The 16,878-nt window shown below is 44.0% G+C and overlaps 1 protein-coding gene across 1 annotated transcript; it reads right to left on the reverse strand.

The window, feature by feature from the left end:
* Positions 1–8,529: 8,529 nt before the first annotated feature.
* LOC123404057 (momilactone A synthase-like) lies at positions 8,530–16,599 on the reverse strand (the record flags this gene model as incomplete). The annotated part of the gene is made up of 2 exons (XM_045097983.1): positions 8,530–9,334; positions 16,571–16,599. Coding segments are annotated over 2 exons (834 nt in total), but the record flags the coding sequence as incomplete, so codon positions are not given.
* Between the last annotated feature and the right edge of the window lie 279 nt (positions 16,600–16,878).

The following is a 16,878-nucleotide window of genomic DNA, read 5'->3' on the forward strand; positions in this document are numbered from 1 at the left end:
CATAAGAACACTGCAAGCTTAACGATTGCCGACCCTCGTCCAGATGACTCAAGTTTATCGAGTATAGAACTTCCAGCATTTCACCATTTGGTTGTGTGCTTCCCCGAGTATCGTGTAAATTCGCCATTTGAAATAAACTTCCAGCATGATTCTTTTAGTGTTCTGCCTTGACTTGGATTCGCCATGCATGCACATGGGGTCATGGATTAAATGTCGCAGAAGCCTTACAACCAGCGCAATGTTTCTAATAATTATGTTATGTGAGCATTTTTACTGATAATTATGTTATGGGAGCAATTTTTCTGATAATTGCAAACAAATTACACATTGTGTTGGTCTTGACAAAATCTCCCATCGTACTACTAAGAGCATTGTTCATAGTGTGGCTTGTTGTCACGTTATGTATATAGCCAAGAATATAACCTGTAAGTATAATAATAAGATATTTATACACAATATTTTATTGATACACGACCTACATTAGTATCTTACAAAGTCTTCAAAAATACGTGATGCATTTGGTTGTCAATATGTAGTCTGTTTTTCTTCTCTCTCCTCCAATTCAGCAAAAATTATTTAAGTGTGCACGTGAAACAAACTTATAGATTATTGAAGAATTTTTTCTTTTATTCTTGTTAGAAAACAATCAAAGGTATAAAAAAAGCTTTAGCACCACACTGGTGAAAATATAATATATTTTAATACAGCAAGTCATGACCTAATAAACAGACACTCGGGTAAATTCCCAAAAGACACAAATTTAGTTTCTTATTTTTTCTCATAGGTAAAATAATTTAAGTGTAGCATTCCCCTGCAAAATTTTATTAATACAAAACATAGTAGAGAACTTGTGCTCCAAATCTAGATGAATATATTTCTCACCATGTGTCAGTTGACAATATTCAATTGATAAGAAAAAATATATATCTATTATCTTTGCCTAATCTGATACAACTGTAGGGATGTTGGATTAATTATTATGTGCAGGTTTCAAGTTTCGTCAAAATGGTTACATCTTTTGTGTTGTACAGAAAAAATACAGAAATTCAGACAAACATTCACTCAAGATAGTCTATATGACAAATCTTCTTTCTCAATTCTCTACACTTTATTTTTTTGGATTTTATCAAAAAGGAAAGCATGTGATCTCGTGGTCTGAAAATCTGCATAGTATGTTTACTCGGTTATGGTCGTAATAGAATTTTCTAACTTGACATCGTTTATATATATATATATATATATATATATATATATATATATATATATATATATATATATATATATATATATATATATATTCAGTTGTTGCAGTTTTTGTAACTTGATATCACATTCTATAAATCTCACCGATATTTATCCGGTTGTTGCAGTTTTTGTTACAATATATTATATATCGAACATAGTTTACTTGACATCGGTTACTATAGTTGCCATAACAAACATAAATCCCATTGTTCCCAGTTTGTGTATCCCACAACCACACTATAAATAAGTTGTTATGGCCATCTTCTCTTAGTATTGGTCCTACTGTAGGTAGTAGAAGGATAGGCATTGGCAATGGTTCGTTTACGTCTAAACATGAAAAGGTGGTTTATTTATTGATCAAGATTGTCTCCACCGCTCAAAAACATATTCTTCGAAGATGTTCCAAGTGCTTTAGCATGCAAAGTAAGGTCAATTTTCCTGCTACCACCCATCGTTTGTGTGTGAAAACGGAGTAGGAAGCATAGAAAGAACCTGAAAGATTGGTGCGCTTTATACTTTGTTCAGATTAACATCAAGCTAGCGAACAACTTCTTCACAATTATTGGAACTCCAGCTAAAAGCATTCCCCAAAAACACATTTTTAAAGGTTCGGAGCTTTTGAATCAGCATTGAGTGAAAAATATCTCGAACTACACATATACGTCTAGAATATGGTATAAAAAAAGGTACATACCATACTAAAAATGCATCTTGCAGACCGGCATAGAACAAATTATCTATGGCGAGTAGAACACTAGTTAAATTCTTTCATTGCATTGTCACATCCTATGACATCTTTAAGATTTGTAACATTATCCATGCAAAACAACATAAAAGGATGATGAGGAATATACATATATTTACTCTCTTTTCTGCGCTGAGCAATTGTACAATCAAATTTACGATTTATATTAGTAGCATCTAAGCTAAGATGTAGAACACATATGTTCTTGAATGCACCCGTGAGCACTAAGGTAGCCTTTTTTTACAGGACCAAATTCATTGTCGGGAACGACAATTTAACCCATTTTTTTGAAAAGGAGTAACTTGGCCTCCGGCCTCTGCATCAATCAATGCATGCAACCATCTTATTAAAATAGGCTCAAAACAAAGTCTTAGCTCCACAAGTCTTTGAAGCATAGTAATGAAAACAAAGATAAAATGAAAAGCAAACTGTCATATCCGGCGTAACCACAAGCAGACTACGATGCCTATACACCTAGTCTATTATTAGCACGCCATCCAAATCGAATGAAGATAGACCGTGCGACCGTATCCCATCGGTTGCACCCAATATCCATAAGCTCCCTGGAGTCCGCATTACTGAGTAACAACCACGTAGGGATCCAAAACGTTGCTCTGAAGATAATCTACAAAAAGTTGTTTAAGTTCTTGCCATTAAAAATCATATCATTCCTGGTAGTCCATATAGCTCAAAATAAAGCACATACCCTAATTCTGATAATTTTCGATATTTGAACGTCCACTCATTGAGCCACGTTGTAAATAACGAACGAATGCATAAAGGAGGAGAAATATTAAAGGCTATAGGAACAGTGCGCCATAGCAGTTTTGCAAGATTGCATTCTAGAAATAAGTGTCTTATTATTTCATTGTTATCACAATAACAACAATTAGGTCTGCCTCTCCATCTTCTTTTTATCAAGTTATCTTTGGTTTAATACCACCCCTTTGTGTATGAACCACATCAATTTTTTAATCCTGAGAGGCACTTTGATATTCCAAATATGCTACGTTCTGGGTAGTGTTCCAGTGTTAATGAGATGCGTGTACATGGACTTTACAGAGAATACACCATTCGCGGCTAAAGTCCAACGAACACTATCCGCCTGGTCAGATAACTATATGCGCATCAGTTTGCTGACCAGATGTAACCATTCATTCCAACGTGCTCCCAACAAAGCTCGCCTAAACTATATATTAAGAGGTACCGATCGTAGTACCATGGACACATAGTCCTATTTACATTGCGCAATATTATAAAGCCTTGGATATTGTAGTGCCAAAGGTGTGTGCCCAAGCAAAGTATCTTCCCAAAATCTTGTTGAGGTACCATTCCCAACCATAAATTTGACCTTCTGAAAAAAAATCACATTTATCTTCATTAACCCTTTCCAGAAAGGTGAGTCATTTGGTCTAGATGTAACATGTGCTAAAGTCTTGGAGTGTTAGTACTTATTCCGTAGTATTTGAACCCACATCCCCTCGGTCTCTGTGGATATCCTGTATAGCCATTTGCTAAGTAGGCATATGTTCTTTACTTCCAGATTTTCTATTCCCAAACCCCCTTGATCCTTTGGTCTACATATAGTATCCCAACGTGTCAACCTGTGTTTCTTCTTAGCCTCATCACTTTGCCAGAAGAAACGAGACCTGTAAAAATCTAATCTTTTTCATACCCCTACTTGTACTTCAAAGAAAGAAAGTAGGAACATAGGCGGGCTTGTTAGCACATAATTTATTAGTACTAGCCTCCCCCCATATGACATAAGCTTGCCCTTCCAGCAACTTAGTTTTTTTCTCGAATCTATCTTCAATACATTTCCATTCCTTATTCGTCAGTCTTCTATGATGAATAGGAATCCCCAGATAACTAAATGGTAGTGATCCCATTTCACATCCAAATAGTTGTATGTACGCATTTTGCTCCTCCTTTGCCTTCCCAAAGCAAAAAAGTTTGCTTTTGTTGAAATTAATTTTCAGCCCCGAAAGTTGTTCAAATAAAGAAAAAAGTAGTTTCATATTTCTGGCTTTAGCTAAATCGTGTTCCTTGAAAATTATGGTATCATCCACATACTGTAGTATAGATACACCCCCTCTACCAGATGTGGAATAAGGCCTCCCACTTGACTCTTTTCTTTGGCCCTATTAATAAGTATTGTCAACATATCCGCTACAATGTTGAACAACACTGGGAACATGGAATCACCCTGTCTTAATCCTTTGTGTGTGTTTGAAAGAAATGGCCAATGTCATCATTAACTTTAATCCCCACACTGCCTTTCGGAATGAAAGTATCAACCTGATCTCTCTGTATTTCATTGAATCCTTTCATTCATAAGGCCTGTTGAAGAAATGGCCATTTGACTTTATCATATGCTTCTTTGAATGAATTTTGTGCAGCATTTCATGCAAGACCACAACACCCTCTAAGATGTGTCTCCCAAGCATAAACGCCATCTGCGTTGGTTGGACTACTGAATGAGCTATCTTCGTTAGCCTATTCGTGCCAACCTTAGTAAAAAAAATGAAGCTGACATTAAGCAGACAGATCGGCCTGAACCGCTCGACGCGTATAGCCTCCGCCTTCTTGGGAAACAATGTAATTGTTCCAAAGTTAAGATGGAATAGATGTAGCTGCCCATTAAATAAATCTTGAAACATAGACAATAAATCTCCTATAATGACATGCCAGCATTTTTTTAAGGAAAATAAAATTAAGGAAAAATAAAATAAAATTAGTTCTATACACCTAATTAAGGAACTTTATTATACACCTACAAAATAAAATTAAGGAAAAATAATATGTGTCGTGGATCAGACCTTGCATCTCTCACCTACTTAATTAGTTCTATACCAGTTAGTCAAGAAATCGTGGTGTGACAAATTACACTCGTACACAACAACTATATATAATAATATGCGACTCCAAAAAACAATTCATGTTTACCTAAAAATACATAAATATAATTTGTTAATTTAATCTAGTATATTAATTTATATTACTTCTGATTTTTGTTGTACTGCTATAATTGTGAAGAGATGAAAACTTTTTTCTCAACACAAAAAAACATGGTCTGACTTATTCTCTAAACTATCATGGTTGGAGAGAAAAAGCTGATATTAAAAGTTGTCGGGCTGAGCTTTGTTTCTTTAATCTCATTGGGGAAAGTACAAAACTTCAAACCGTCACGACCTGTTGCTGCTATTTTTTTCAAGAAAACGGACTGCCCTGCTGATGTGGCAATCCAGTGTATGAACATATTTGCTTTGTGATTGGCTGACCAAACCGTCCCACGGATTGCAGATCCAAGCCGTTCGCTCTTCTCAGATCCGACGACTAGCAAACCTCCCTCCTCTTTCTCTATTGTCCAACCAACCAACGTGCAGCTGCCTTCTCGCAACCAACGTTGCCTTATCTTCAACCGCAGGACCAGCGCTTCCGGGAACCGAACACCACCAACCTCCTCCCTCCTGTTTCGTCGTCGTCGCCGTGCGCAGCTACCGCTGCACTCCCACTGCACCGCCGCAGTGGCCTCATCTGATGGCCGGATCCCGTCCAGATCCACGACAACCGTGGGAGGATCACGGCGCGACCATGGGTCTCCCTCCCTACAGACCGGCCACGGGCGCTCCCACCTTCACTCCTTGCGACATCCAGCATCTAGCAGTCGGGTAGGAGCACGACGAGGTGTGGTCAAGATCTCCGATGGCCGGTCTGGATCTCCCGTGGCAGTCGGGTAGGAGCACGACGCACCAACGAACTCCTTTCCGGCTAGCGTCCCGACGGCGGCACGTTTCCAGATCGATGTGCGGCGGCTGGCACAAGGACGTACAAGGTCGTCTGCTTCTGTGAAAAAATTCTGTTTGCGTGTAGCTCTTGTTATTTTTTCTCTTTTCTTAATGGAACTCCTCTAGTTCCTTCTCGTCGGTTCGTGTATGCGTTGTAATAATTGATTTCATGCAGCGATGGACTAGAAAATGTGCTAATGGTTTGGACTAAATTAATGGACTAGAGGTGTGTTCGCTTGAGTTTTCTTGAGATATTTGTATTCGGTTGAACTGAAATTATAGGGCCAAACTATTAAAAAATTGGTTGGCCAAAACTTATGATAGCACATGGCCCGTAAAATTAGTTGGGCTGACTGATGCTAGATGGGCCACCATGTTAGATCTGCACTGGTTCCACATCAGATGATGACATGGTTGACCATGTTAACGCCGTTATCGTCCTGTTAGTTAAATGACCTTGACAGTGATACATGACAGTCAAAAACCGTCAGGAATCCATGACGGTTCTTGTGATCCGTCGTGGAGTGCATGATGGTCAAATTATGACGCGATATACATGACGGATTTCAAATCCGTCATGCATGGCCCATCACGACAGTTTTGCGTAATTCGGTGACAGTTTGGTTCTGTCATGTATTAACACATTTCTTGTAGTGATTAGTAACTTTTACCAATCCCGTCCGTGAGCTCTCCAGACGTGGAGGTACAAGGCCAGATATAGAACGTGGTGTCTCGAAAAACATAAGCATTTTGTGGCAGATAACATATATGTTGATCACCGGTTTGGGAGCTAGAAGAAGTGGATACGCTGTCTCGCTGTGTCCTGGTTTCTGAGAGATATCACAAAGCTCGGTGGTGCAGTCCACGACAAAGTGATCAGGTACCCCACATATATAACATGTCAATTTTTCTTTCTTACGAGCCGCCTTAGTGGCCCGTGCAGCGTCTCTATCCTCAGGCGTCGGCTTGGGTGCTACCACTTCTTCAGGCAAAGTAGAACAACCATTATTAACCGGAGCCACATCAGTGGACGTCGTAGCTACCTCTTTCCACTTCGGGAAAGATTTGTTTCGACCAAAGGTACGCCCTCCTCCACCGCCGCGGTGTCGGTAGTTTGTACCCCTGGCCCCTTCCACAAAATTGCCTTCCGGGGTTTGGAAGGACCTGTGCCACTGATTCGGACCTCCCCCAGAACCCCCTCCAGCGTTCCACACCGCGACCCCCACCAGAACCTCCAGCTTGTTCGTTCCAGCGATTACTATAGTTCATGTATCCTTGATATGTAGCACCACCACGAGCCGCAACTGTTGTACCTCTCCCAACGTGAGTGGCGCCACGCCCCTGTCCGTCGCGAGAACCAGCGGCAGCAGCACCGCGTCCGGAGTCTCCAGTGCACAAGAGGATAGACTAGGCTGGAAACTCTCGGCATCAGCTGTATTCTAAGTGAAGTCTATATTCACAGACCTGATAAACGTTTGTCTAATTCCAAGGTCTCTCCAGGCATGCACACTGCTAAACGGAGCCTTGCTCAGCCAGAAATTTTCTAGTCGTCCGATGAGAAATGAACGGCCAGAGGCTTCTTCAACGCCGACACAGACCTCGCCGCCTGCAGCCTCGCAGGCTCGCCCTTCCCAGACAACCGTCTACAGCCAGGCCATCCTTCTTACCTCGGCAAAAAGCACATTTTTCATGAATAACCTGTTGGAATAAGCCACTGCGACTGGTACGGTTGGGCTCGTCGGGTGCGCGCGGGACATGCGGGACGCACGGGTGCGGTCGGGCTCGTCGGGCGCGTCGGATGCGCGCGGGACGTGCGGGACATGCGGGACCCACTGGTGCGGTCGGGCTCGTCGGGCACGTCGGATGCGCGCGGGACGTCCGGGAGCGTGGCGAGCGTGCGGGCAGCTTTAGGTGCATGAGTCCATGCTTATGTCAGTGTTGGTTTGTGTTAGTCTCCAAGTTTGTTAGTGCATGCAGCAGGGGCCGTGGGAGGCAGCCGCGTCGTGCGTGCAGGAGCGCGCCGTGTACTCACTGGTGTTAGCGGATCACGGGTGCGTGGAGGAGTGGAGCGCAGTAGTGCGTGTGCTCACTGCGTAAAAAACATCCCCTGTGTACTGCTTGTAGATGCAGCCAGAGAGTTGAATAGTGGAAAGAGGCGTTTGTGCGCCTGGGCGTTTGAGCGCCGGGAAAGCCCACTGTTGTATCTAGTTCTTCTATCTCTAGCCACACGAGAGAGAGAGTTGCGTTAACATAACCCCCCTATATGCGTAAGATAGATCGTCGGTGCGCCTGCAACCCTAAGATAGATCGTCAACGAGCTTGCCACTCTAAGATATACTGCTGGCGGCTGCTCCTTCCTTCCCTCCGATGAACCTGCTTCTTCTTCCAAAAATCGAGTGAGCCAAAATGAAAATTCATCCGATTTACATACAGCTATTGTCAAGAAGTTTGGTCACGTAATCTGCTATTCAGCTTTACTTTCTTTGCAGATCTGGTTTTTGGAACTTGGTTCCATTCTGAGTTAATGGAACCAGGGCACGCCTCCCTTTTATTTAAAACATGTGAAGTTGGAATGTTTTATTCATAATATATATGAATACACAACTGAAATTCGAACAGTTCTTTTAGGATTATGTCTCCATTTTCTATGTAATAATAGTCATGGTTCTGTGAGGGTTGCCATACGAACAACATATCTCACGATACTTGTTAAATTGCACTTTTGAAGCCTCGCAGCGCTTCCTTCCTTCATCAGTGTCCCGGTGCAGGCATGTTTGGCTCCTTGCCAACCGTGAATCCCCCATCGATGACAAGGTTGTGACCATTGACATACTTGGACTCGTCGGACCCAAGGAAGACGGCCGCGTTGGCCACATCCTCTACTCCGAGGACGACCCCGTCCATCTCATTCATGTCCCTCTCCAGGACCAGCTTACGCTCCTGATCGCTCATCCTAGGGTAGCGCTCGGCCATAAAAGCCATCAATCTCGGTGTCGGGATGTAGTTAGGTGAAATGGCGTTTATCCGGACGCCGGAGCGCGCCATCTCCCCCGCCACGGCACGCACAAGGCCAAGCACCGCCGACTTGGAAACGCTATACGGTGGGAACGCCACACCGCCAACAACGCCCGCGGTGCTGGCCGTGCAGATGATGCTGCCGCCGCGGCTTGGGACCATGACACGCGCCGCGTGCTTGACGCCGGCGATCACGCCACGGGTGTTGGTGGCCATGACATGATCGAAGTCCGCCAAGTCGCGGAGGCCCAGTGGGGTAGGCGTGAGGACCTTGCCACTGATCCCGGCGTTGTTGAACATGATGTCGAGGCGACCGTGGCGCGCAACGGCAAGGCCGACCAACGCCGCCACCTGCGACTCCTCGGTGACATCGCAGTGCAAGTACGCCGCATAGGGACCGAGCTCCGCTGCGACGGCGCGGCCGAGGTCGTCCTGGATGTCTGCGAGAATCACTCTGGCACCGTTCTTCACAAACTCGGCTGCGGTCCCCTTGCCGATGCCACTGGCTGCACCCGTGATCACGGCCACCTTGCCAGCCAACCTAGAGCACGCTATGATCAGTCTTGACCAACTAGAAGCAGGGGTTGGGTGGGCTCGAACTTATTAACCTTTGAGAGTTCGGCACCCTCGAGCTGTAGCAGCGGTTCATGATGACAGGCAGCGGTGGCCTAGCTCGAATCTCCCCACTTCAACACACACGCGCACATAAAAGTAACAGAAAATGAAAACAAAATAAAGATTATTAGCCATCCATGAACTACGTACTCGTAACAAAATGGTAATTATTCGTAACGCAGAAAGACATAAAATATAGATAGACCATGAAAGCTAGAAGTTTTGAATTATCTCACATGAGGACTCGCTGCAGAGCTCGGAACATCTTCGATGGCCCGCTGAGTGACCAAATGGCAACCTTGGCTCCAGTGAGAAGATAGCCAACCAGTAGAGCAGACCTTATTTAACATGCCAGGATGAGTAGGATGTGAGATCACACGGCATCTTGGCAAAGAGCCTGGAAACCGCATACTGCCGACACACATAACAAGCCAAAAGCATGCCCCGGGCCGCCTTCAAAAGTTATTTGTATTTGAGCCTGGTGTTTGCCAAGCACGGGCTCTCTGCAAAGAGCCTGCTCATGGCGGACCGCCACGGACACGTGGCACCACAATGTGCACCACTCCTTTTCCGAACGTCGCTCTCGGGAAAGAGACTGGCACTCAGAACTAGCTTGGGCACGTGGTGGCCCTATGTGGATCGTCCTTTGCCAAGTGTCAAATTGTTAACTCGGCTAACTACGATGCCACTTGACAAGCACAGTCTCCTTCCATCGTCGGTGAACTAAGAGAATTTACAGCTGGACATTGCAAATACGACTCCCTAAACGTTCACGGACGAGTCCGGTCAGTTACTCAGCGTGTCCCCTATTTCTCCGTCCGCGCAACCATACTGCTTATTTTCTTTCTCACATGTTTGGTCACTTGCACGTGATTGGAGTCTCGTCCTATGTGGCGGACTGACCAGGCATGATCTGGCACATCCACGAGCACTCAAATCCTCCCCATATATGAGATGGATATGAGGGTTCGTCGACAAGCCGAGCACATAGGGACGATATGAGGGGTCCGGTTGAGTCGCTTTTTTTCTTTTTTTGTTCTGTCCGGTCACTGACCGGGCGCGTCCACATACATACGAGAGGTCATTTGAAAGGTCCGGCTGTAGAGGCTGTAACTTTATTGTGTTGAGTGACCATCTTTGGCCCCGGATAAATTCTTTGTGGAGCGCCACCAAAATTCCTCGACAAACCCTCTTTACCTGAAGAGTGTACGCTGATCCCCCTTGGCCGAGTGTAACACTTGACAAATACATTGCCAAGTTCAATTGGAGGTTTCCAGTAGTACACAAAATTTAATGGTTGTCAATGGTGCAGACAGTCTTACCCAGAACATGACAAGTGTTCCCCATTACTACCCAAAGAAGCTTCTAAATAAATACAACAAATATTAGTTTTAGCTGAAATAGGAGAAATAAGAGAAACATAAGACAATGCATATCTTTTCAATAAAGAAAATATATTAATATCGTAAAGATATCAATTACACATAGTAGCAGTAACAACACCATACCCTAATGGCATTACACATGAACCCAGCCAAAAAAAGAAGAAACTAATTAAAAAAAAAGCCCCGCTACAGAGTTTCAATCCTTGCAACAGCAGTACAACCACCATCAAAACACCACCTAAAGTCCAATTTCTTTACAAGCGACAACTTAAAAAAAACAATGCACAAACACTATCGTCATTCAATCGCAGATCCTTGTTTTCACTCTGAAGATAAGACAACACAGATATCTACGTGATAAGAATGGAGACCGTTAGACATCAGACTATAGATACTTGCGTTTCAGCAGACCACTAGGAAGCCGTCCGATTAAGTGCATCAGGGTTGTCCGATTTGAGTCAGGGCTGCATGAGATCTGGTTTGCTAATTGATTTATTGATTGATTGCTTCGTTACTATCCTTTCCGGAAGGTGCGGCTCACACATGCACAATTTATGGGTTTCCAAACAAGACTAGTTTGTTTTCATTGCTTCCTTTTATTTAATTTTTTTTTGCGGGTGCATTGCTTCCTTTATGAGATGCCGTGTCAAACATTTGCTTCCTATGATTTTATAATTCCGCTTAACTATAATAAATTTTATTTTCATCTAATAGAATTTTTTGTTTGGTCTAATAGAAATCCGTGCCCATTTTTAATTGTTTGTTTTCTTTCAACTCAGCATGAATTTGTTTCTGTCGACTAGAAAATTTGCTTACCACACAAAAAAAGAGACTACAAAATTTGCTTCCTCACTTTGTTTTGGTTCTATCAACAATAATTATATTTGCTTTCCGCTGATACATAAATTGTGCTACTATACATTGTTTCCTAACAAACGGAAGTTAGCTTCCATGCAACAAAATCCAAATACATTCACAATAACAAAAAAGTTACATTAAAAGAAAATCTGATACAAATTCAATGTCTAAGATGGCTCCTCTGTTGGAGTTCAGCCGATACGCATGCAAGCACATCCTCCAGGAGGGACATGATCGATGTCTCCACCCATGTCTCCACCGCCTCCTCAGCCGTCTTCAAATCGACGCCGTCAACATTGTGGGGAGAGACTAGTGCAAGCAGTTTGAGAAAATCAATGATGTATGGTATCGGTTGACATCCTTCTGTTTAAAACATATGTAAGCACACATGAAAAAAGATGATTTGATCTATCACAACATAACCAGTGAGTAAACCCAATGAAAAGGGACGCGCGCTGATCCTCATGGTTGCTAATCCTTCCACCCATGTAATGAATCTGCAGGCCGCGCGCGTGAACCACACCGGCGGGCCACCTTGCTGAAGATGGGGCACCGCGACGCTGCGGAGACGTGGCGCTCGGGCGCCGTGTAACAGTCGCCACATCCTATTGGGTTGCTGGAGAAGAACTAGGGAGGCGCCGGGTGGAACAATTGAAAATGCGCTCTGAATCGCGAGATCGGCGGCTTGGTGGGTGACAGGAGTCATGTAGACGAAGAATAACTCAAATAATTGGGAAACGACATCTATGCACGTGATTAGGGGAGAGATTTTTTTTTTTAAAAAAGGAGGATGATCCCCGGCCTCTGCATCTGAAAGATGCATGCAGCCATTTTATTAGTTATTCACAAAGATCTTACAAAGCAATACATCAATATATCTGAAGCCGCCCTCTTGACAATATCTGTCGCTACTCCTATCCAATGATGAAGGGGTGCAGAAAGTGTGAGTCACATATCCAGACCTCTCACCTAGCCTAACATCTAAAACCGGAGGCCCCGACCGAGCCACATACCGGGTCAGGGGCACAAACCGATCCAACGCACCCTCATAGGTCGTCGCCGCCGCTTTCCATTAATCCATCTTCAGAAGAGTTACTGACACATCGACCTTGGAAGGCCTGCCGTCGATGCCCCCACGGCGCCAGACAGCGCCTCCTCCCTACGCACACTCATCATCACGCATCCGTCGTCGAGACTTTGCTGCGCCTCGCCGCCGAGACTCCACGACGTCGATGTGTCACAAGGAACGCCGCTCCATCGTTGATGCCGACCAATGATCCCTCGAACCCGTGTGTACCTCCATGAATGACGCCCCCAAGAGGGAAACGACACCAGAGCATCGCCGTCATCCGATCTACTGATCTAGGGTTTCCCCCGGAGGTAGCAAAGAGTGGCCTTGAACTTCTCCTCGGCGATGCCTTCAGGAAGGAAACGACGTAGACAACGCCGCCATCGCCGGCTTTGGCAGTAGCCGAAAGCAAGCTTTTACCCAGATCTGTTCGAAGAACCCATCTCTCCTGCACGGGCCACCACATCCTGCGACGTCCCCGGGAGCGGGATCCCAAGATCCGCCGCCACCGGCAACGCCACAAGGACCTACCACCTGACCGTCATCCCTGACGAAGGGGATGGCGTCACCACCATGTTCAGATCCAGCATCATCCGAGAAGGAGAACCGATCTGGGGTTGTTAACCCCAGATCCACCGGCAGCCCCCGCATCGCCATGAAAAACAATACTCAGGTTGGAATGGGATATGCTGGGAGCTCTCGGCCGTGTGATGCAAAAGAATCAACGATGTTGCTTTGGTCTGACGAGTGGAATGTATCAGACGTATGATACAAAGTGTTTCCCGATAAGAATACAACAAATCTTAGTTGTAATGCACAATAATTGTCTATAGGTGACTCAGACCATGGCCAGGATGAGCGCAGGTGAGACACATCTTACGAAAACAAGTTAAAAAAACGACAATTCTCATATGTGGTGACTCCAGTCGCAAAACCGGATAGGTGAGTCCTGTCGTTATCAAAAGAATCGTCCATAGGGTGAAACATATTTGGAATTCAATTCACGTTCTTTTGCTGTCTGGATTGTTAGACTGTATATTTGTAAATCTCTCGTACATATTTTTATATCTTGTATACCCCTTATTTATAGAGAAAAGATAAGATCCACATGTATGGTCGTTTGCAAACCGTCCATGCGCATGGATGTCCGTCCGTTTATGGTTTGCACTAATTTTGGTATTTTTTGCTAGTTTTTTTATGCAACATAGGAAGCGGCTGGTGTGTGGGCGTTAAGGAGTTCGTCCACACGACTGTTTCACGCTGCCAACCCGACGTTTGATGGAACTAACGCCGCGTCCACACGCCCTCATGCCTGACAATTGCCATATCTTCCTAGTGTTACATGACAAATGAGTGGAACTATCGTGCCACTAGTAGAAAACTGGGCTATTGTCCCGTTTGGTAAGGGTCTATAGTTCCGGTTCACCAACCAGGACTATTAACTTGGGACTAAAGACCCCCTCCCTTTAGTCCCGGTTTGTCATAAACCGGGACTAATACCCTTCCACATGGCTGGCAGCGTGCGTCGCGTGGTCGGGATCTTTAGTCCCGGTTGGTAACACCAACCGGGACTACAGGCTTTGGTGATTTGGGGTTTTGGGATTTTGGGTTTATTGTTTATTTTTGTTTTTCATTTTCTGTGTTTCATTTAATTCTTATACATTTAGAATATATCTTAAGCTAGTACATACCGTACACGTTATGTATATATCATACGATTTCTCGTAGGACCAATCATATATCATAGAATTTCTCGTACGACCATGCATGCATATTATATAACACACATATATATACAATTTGGTATATACAATTTCTTCTATAAATTGTGGATCAATTACATGCATGCAGTAATTGGTGAAGTTGTATTCTCCGTTGGGATCTATGACCTGCTCTAGCAAAAATCCCGAAATTTCCTTTTGAAGTGCTCGTATGCGTTCCGTTCGGAGGATTTCCTCCCGCTTCTCCGACATCTTTTAAAGAAGAAGACCAATATAAATATTCTATATGTGCGTATATATATTAGACCATGATATAAAATTTATGAATAATGTTTACGTACCTCAAGAGTTCTTGGATTTTTGACCCGTTCGGTCATAAAGCGAATGTTCTTGCAAACATAGTATGCATATAGATTATTCCCCGGTTCCTTCCGCATGCCATACTTTACAAGAATAGAAGCCAGTCAGATAATAATCAAGCATTATAATGGTATTGAAACTAGAACTAAAGAGTTGCATGGACGTAGCTCGTACTACTTACTTACCTTGGACGTTGTGCATTGCAGCTTTGGTTTCTATTCACCGCAAACAGTCTTGATGAACTGGCTTTGGTTTCCATTCACCGCAAACATTCTTGATGAACCGGCTCCAAACCCTGCTCGGCAAAGAAAAAGAATAAAAGGAATCATTGAGTAATTGATATCAGGAAATAAACTAAAGAAGCCGACATAGTGCGATAATGCTTGAAATTACCTCTCAAGCATCAACTTCAGGGACATGTACTCGTCCTCGTCTTTTCTTAGTGAGTCCAGTACGTGAACGTTCCCCTCGTCAACCGTAATGACTAGCAGGATCCAATGGAATCTGCGTTGTATAAGCGGGCATGCATGCAACTCATGCAACTCATCAATCACTATACATAAACTTTGAAGCATCTTCTTTAACAATTTCAACAACTTTTCAAAACCCTTGTCAGATACACCATTCTCTACCTTCCATTGCAGCAATTCCAGTGTGTTACTGATGATGAGTTGATGTATATATACTTTTCCCCCCTCGTTGGACCCCAAGTGGAAGGTGGAGATGTAGTCAGCAGCAAATTTCCCTTACACGGAGACTGTAAGGTTTATCGAACCAAGAGGACTCCTAGGCTTAACAAGTTGGTGTATCATGTCCTAGTCAGCAGAAGACGTGGACCTGCACACACAACAAATAACTTTGCTCCCAACAAGTATAGAGAGGTTGTCAATCTCTCCGGCCTTGTAGTTTCCAAAGGATCAAAACACAAGCGGGAAGGTAATAGTGATTGCAACGGAAAACTAAATAAAGCCGTAAATAGTGGAGGTGTAAGCAATGATGGTGATATGGACCGTAGTCACATGATGTTCACTAGTGATGTCTCTCTCCCAAAAGGTGATAAACAACTATGCTAGGGTAAACAAACCATAGTTGGGCAATTGAAAGAATTATGATCACACCGCAATGCTAATTATGCTTCTTGATAGCTAGAGGTTCAATAGTAATGGGCAGTACGTCAAGACAAGTAGACCGTTTATTCATCAGCATCTAGTTACTAATCATCCACCTTGAGATATCTGTCCAGAACATCTCTTCGGTATTAAGTTGCGAGTCCCATCCAAAGTGTAAACTCAAAGCAACAGACAACTGCATTAACGAACTATGCGTAAGGTAAACAATCCTTGCAACCGTGGTCACAAGCACCGTTGTTTTCTCCCTCGTGGCAACAAGCACATCCCCTAGTCTCATGTTTATGTCACTCAAGCTAGACATCCAGGGGCCCAAACCCACAATCATGCATAACGCTCCCTCTTGGAGTTACAATCTACTACTTGTCCAAAGCAATAAAAAGCAACGGAGAACATGCATGAATTAGTAAGGAACATAATATAAATGGATAATCAAATATATAACTCATAACAATCTGAACATAATCTCATCATCCATCGGATCCCAACAAACCGAGCATAGCAATAGCAAGAGAATTACATAGATGCCTTGATCATGTAGGGCAGCTCATAAGGACTAACCATTCAAGCACAAGATTGGAGAGAATATATCACATAGCTACTGGTCATGGACACATGGTCTAAGGGAACTACTCACGGCACATCCGGGAAGCGTCCATGGTGGTGGAGAAGCTCCTGGATGTCAATCCTCCCTCCGGCAGGGTGCCGGGAAGAGGTCTCCTGACGCTCCCGATCTCGGAAGCGCTGCGGCACTGGAACGATGGAGAAATTCGCCATTCCAGTAAGTCTGCTAGGGTTTCCTCACGGATCTCTAAATATAGGCCAAAGGAGGGCACTGGAGGAGGTGGGACCCACCTAGGTGACCTCCTGGCGCGGCCTAGGGCCTGGCCGTGCCAGCAGGCTTCTTGGGAGGCCCCTGGCCCCCCTCTTCCCCCCTTCAGTGATCCCGA

Source organism: Hordeum vulgare, chromosome 6H, assembly GCF_904849725.1.
Source record: "Hordeum vulgare subsp. vulgare chromosome 6H, MorexV3_pseudomolecules_assembly, whole genome shotgun sequence".
Classification (NCBI taxonomy): Eukaryota; Viridiplantae; Streptophyta; class Magnoliopsida; order Poales; family Poaceae; genus Hordeum; species Hordeum vulgare.